At 30.1% G+C, this 5624-nt stretch overlaps 1 protein-coding gene across 1 annotated transcript; it reads left to right on the top strand.

The window, feature by feature from the left end:
* The first annotated feature begins 4439 nt into the window (after positions 1-4439).
* LOC139841476 (uncharacterized) lies at positions 4440-4892 on the top strand. Its single transcript, XM_071831693.1, has 2 exons — positions 4440-4695; positions 4792-4892. Exons 1-2 carry the CDS (start codon positions 4440-4442, stop codon positions 4890-4892), a joined length of 357 nt encoding a protein of 118 aa, XP_071687794.1.
* The last annotated feature ends 732 nt before the right edge of the window (positions 4893-5624 follow it).

Here is a 5624-nt window from a genome sequence, read left to right as displayed (position 1 = left end):
ATTTTTTTATTTAAACTTATTATTATTATTCTCATTAGTAGTAAAATGAATAATTCTTATGATTTTATTAATATAAGTATTACTATTATTATTATGATAGGATTACAAAATGATATTATAGAAGCTTTAGTTAGTAGTTTAGAAATTTATCAGGAAGATTTTTATTATGATTAACATAAGTATTGATATTAATATTATCACGAGTAATGAAATTTCTATAATAATAATTATTATTAAGTATTATGTAATACTATAAAATTTATTATTTTCATTATTATTAATATTATTATTATAATCAAATACAACTTTTACTTACCAATATTAATATTATGTTACTAAATAAATATTATGTATATAAAAATATAATTATAGGTAACAATATGTATTAATTATATTAACGAATTTTATATGAATATTCATATATAACAAATTAAGTATTTTTAATATAATACTAACTAAATACATATGGATATAACTATCTAAACAAATCATTTTAAATATGTAAACACAAATTAAATATATATAATATAGAACGTAAAATATAATATACGAATTTGTTCCATTACGATTATATATATATATATATATATATATATATATATATATATATATATATATATATATATATATATATATATATATATATATATATATATATATATATATATATATATATATATATATATATATATATATGAATGATATAGGTTCGTGAATCCGATGTCAACCCTGCATTGTTCAGTTTTGTAATATGTATTTTTACTACAAAATACATTAGGTGAGTTTCATTTGCTCCCTTTTTAAATGCTTTTGCAATATATATTATTTGGACTGAGAATACATGCGCTGCTTTTATAAATGTTTTACGAAATAGACACAAATACTTAAAACTACATTCTATGGTTGGATTATTAAATCGAATATCGCCCTTCAAGTCTGGTAACCTAAGAATTTAGGGAAATGGCCCCTGCTTGACGCGAATCCTAAAGATAGATCTATGGACCTTGACAAGTCCCATTCGGGGTACGAATGCTTTAGTACTTCGAGATTATTATACAGACGAGAGGTTCTGTTTTGAGGATATTCTATGCATTAAGTTAACGTCGGTTACCAGGTGTTCAATCCATATGAATGATTTTTATCTCTATGCAGTTTGCGAAATGCCTGATACGAGAATGATGTTTATGAAAATGAAATCTTGTGGTCTATTATACTATCTGAAATGATTATTTATTATAAACTAATGAACTCACCAACCTTTTGGTTGACACTTTAAAGCATGTTTATTCTCAGGTATTAAAGAAATCTTCCGCTGTGTATTTGCTCATATTAGAGATATTACTTGGAGTCATTCATGACATGTTTCAAAAGACGTTGCATTCGAGTCATCGAGTTCATCAAAATTATTACTAAGTCAATTATAGTTGAATATATTATGAAATGGTATGCATGCCGTCATCTTTCGATGAAATAAAAGATTGTCTTTTAAAAACGAATGCAATGTTTGTAAAATGTATCATATAGAGGTCAAGTACCTCGCAATGTAACCAAATGTAATGTATTCGTCCAGATGAATTAGGACGGGTCATTAGAGTTATCGTATGTTGAGTTTGAACATTTTCTTCTTTTTCCTTTACTTGTCTCATGTATTCATTCCATTCTAATATCGATTGTATTTGTTTTTGTGAAAATGGAGCAGCTTTATATTCAGCCTTATTTTCTTTTATAAAGTCTCTAGCCATTTCCATAAAAGTTATTTCTTTTCTCTTTATATTCAGTCACCACTCTTTTAAGAAATATCAATAACCAACTTATATCCAAATATTCGTATTTACCGTGCTCCCCGGCAGCTGCTCTAAAAAGTTTACGTGCAAAATTGTGTAGTACTTAATTTGCCTTTCAAACTTTTAAATTTATATAACCTTTTAATTCACTTTTAACAACCTAACAAGCAACAAGACCCAGTCAGATGTAGTATTTTAGGTTATTGTCCAAAGAGAGCGTGGAAGCAGATAAGATGAGTTGTTTTATTCTTTAGTCTAATTCTTATTACAGAATGAGAAATAAATATTTATGTTTTTGGTTGTTCTTTAGATTTGGAATATTATCTCTTAAGAAAGAGATAATTGAAGGTACATTATTAATGAATTGAATAATAAAATATTAAGAAAGAAACGAAGATTAAGATTAAACAATTATAAAATAAAAGTAGTTACATGAACGAGCAACTTATACGGGAATCATATTAGGCAAGTTTCATGACTTATATTAACACAAATCAAGATAATAATCATAGACCAACTATTATCTCTAAGCATGTTAAGATAAGTGTTGCATATCATTCAATATGCAGGACTTAAAGCATATACTAGACATATGATGTTCATGGCTAACATCTCAATTCTTAGTGTTCAATTCAACTACATGATACATATCAATCTTATGATGAAGATTGACATGCAAATAGATTGACAAATTATATAAACTATTAAACATCAAGTAGATCAACTCAAGTTATTAGCTGAAAGCTAATCTTTACCCAGTTTCATGCAATCATTAACCAAACACATCCAAACAGAGGATCTTCGACTAAGCCTAACAATATTAAACTCTAATATGTAAGTGTAATTGAAATTCAACAGATTTATCACTACCAATGTTGTTTAACTTAATTGCATGCAATCCAATTTAACAAGTTAGATTGACTAGATCTAAACAAGTAGCATGAATCGAATAATAGATTGTTGGATTAAGTGCTAATCAATCCTAAAATCAAGTTATTTAATCATTAAGCATGGCAAGAAGCATATTAAAACATAGCAGATTTAAAACAGTTTAAATAATCATCACAGAAACTCAGTTTATACAGATTTGAAAAAACCAGAAACTGCACAAAAGTAAGCACGAAGCCGGCGGCTTTGTTCCAGTCAAGCTGGCGGCTTGGACTAGTGAAGTCGGTGGCTTCATCTGATTCCCATACAAAGTTAATTTCGTCCACGTAACCACTATGAACATTTAGTTCATAGTGGAAGACGAATAAAAGCAATTAAACATAAATAAATACATAAAATAAAAGACAATAAATAAGACAATAAACAAAAGACATAAAATAAAAGACAATAAATAAAGGACAATACATAAAAGAAAAAAATAATTAAAAAATGAGAAAACTTACAAAATAAAAAGAAGACGTTTGGGCAGAACCTCGACGTCATAACATAAAAATATTAAACTAATGTACACCTCTTAACTACATAAACCTCATATGGGGAGGAGGATTCAATTCTCAAAAGAGAGAAAAGAATACAAAAGGGTACTTGCAAATCTAAAGGGTGAAGACATCCTTTTATAGGTGAAGGATAGGCCTTGTGCATTTATTTTATACCAATGTGGGACAAGAAACAAGTAAAAACATAAAAATCCCGTATTTAAATTTCAGCAGCCATATATTGCCTTCTAGCTTTAGAACCGAGCTGAATTAGACAACACTTACAAAACGGAAGTTATAGAGCTATGTCATACAGACGTCTGGACACCTGGAACGCCTTAATCGGAGATCGTATGAGTAAATTATGGCCAAAATACTGAATCTGTAGCTTTCTACGAATTACTTGGTCGCCAAGTTGGTTCCATAAACGGCTCTGTATCCGGCGACTTCAGTAGATCAAGCCGACGGTTTTATTTCTTAAGTTGGCGGCTTCTTATGCTTTTCCAAGTTCTTTGATTTTTGGCTATTTTCTGGAATATTCTCGAATTTCTTCACTTTAACACCAAGCCGGCGGCTTCCATTGTTTCATGTCGACGGCTTCATAGCCTTTTCTGCAATTTTTTATCTGCTTTGATACTATTTAATACATATCTCAAACAAAACATTAAAAAATACTTTTTTCTCATTTTACCCATTTTTGTGTGTTTAAGTATTCAATTTGTCTTTATAATATTAAGATAACTCCTTAAAATGTGTCTAAAAATATGTATAATTTTGTAGTTATCACACTACAAAAGTGCGAATCTTTAGTGAAACCAAATCAATCATTTTCACCGCCTTACTTACGGAACTAATGGTTCTAGCCAAAATCAAGCGCATGATCTTTTAAAGTATTTTAAATCATTTGACTTTGTGTTTTATTTGCATCTAATGCTGCGCATTTTGGGGTTCACTAATATATCGTCGCAAGCTCTTCAAAGAAAAGATCAAGTATTTTGGAAGCGGTTTCATTGGTGGAATGACTGGAATCAACCAAAGAGAAATTCTAAGAGTTAAGAACAAGTGGATTTGAACATGGATGAAGATTGTATCAATTCTAGAAGACAAAGGGAAAAGATCACTAATCAACATTATTATGATATTGAGTGTTCCAACACGGTCGTGGATATGCAAAATCAAGAGTTCAGTGATCGTTTTAGTGAAGCTAGTACAGAGTTACTTGTTTGTATATATGGCGGCGTTGAATCTACGTGATTCATTTTCAATATTCGATACATCGAAGTTAAAAAGGTGGTGTGAGTTATATCCAAAAGATTTCAATAGTTTGGAGATGATTGAGCTTGAAGAACAACTTGACATGTCCTATAATAATATTCGAAAAGATCAAAGATTTGCTACCTTGATCGGTGATTCCGACCTTGCTAGATGGATGGATGGAAACAAGAAAACATCTTTCTTTTCCTTTGGTTTATCGGTTATTAAGGCTGGTATTAGTTTTGTCTGTTGCCACCGCAACGGTTGAAAGATTCTTTTCGGCGATGAAATTTGTAAAATCAAATTTACGCAATCGCATTGGGGAGAAGTTTTTTATGCTTGTGTAATTTGTGCGGTTGAAAGAGAAGCTCTTGCAAATGTTAAAGAAGAAGATGTAATTGAACGTGTCAAAAAAGATACGTCACCGTAAAGGAAATGTATAGTTTTGTGGACTTTTTAAACATATTTTGTGTAGGTTTTTTGGAGTTTTTGTTTTTCGAGATATTGTGTAGTTTTTTGGGTAGATTTTTGCACAGTTTTACTGCTATGGTTAGGCTGTTTATGCTACTATTAAAGTGCACTTGTTATGTTGTATATGAACTATCACATGTTTAAATTTAGTTTATCATAATAATTGTTGCAAATTTTTTTTTTTTTGACCCCGATGATAAATATCTCAGGTTCCACCAGATACACTATTAATCCTGAATCACAACTGTGGTTCATGCTATCCACTTTGGAAGCCGTGTCTAGATCTTCCTCTCCTTGTAGTTAATATCTTAATCCAACTAATCAACCTATAAGTGATGAATTGCATAAGTACCATTAGACTGTTTCTAAATTTAGTTTATCATAATAATTGTTGCAAATTTTTTTTTGACCCCGATGATAAATATCTCAGGTTCCACCAGATACACTATTAATCCTGAATCACAACTGTGGTTCATGCTATCCACTTTGGAAGCCGTGTCTAGATCTTCCTCTCCTTGTAGTTAATATCTTAATCCAACTAATCAACCTATAAGTGATGAATTGCATAAGTACCATTAGACTGTTTCTAACCCTGCCTGTGATATCACAGGCAGATTTGTACTTTTTGGCTCAAAAAGTGCATCTGCCTGTGACATGGCAGTGTCAAATTTTGACCCCCCAATAACTCCAA

The sequence above is a fragment of the Rutidosis leptorrhynchoides genome, chromosome 4, assembly GCF_046630445.1.
Source record: "Rutidosis leptorrhynchoides isolate AG116_Rl617_1_P2 chromosome 4, CSIRO_AGI_Rlap_v1, whole genome shotgun sequence".
In the NCBI taxonomy this organism is placed as follows: Eukaryota; Viridiplantae; Streptophyta; class Magnoliopsida; order Asterales; family Asteraceae; genus Rutidosis; species Rutidosis leptorrhynchoides.
Note: the sequence above shows the minus strand (reverse complement) of the source record. Positions and strands in the feature narration are given on the sequence as shown.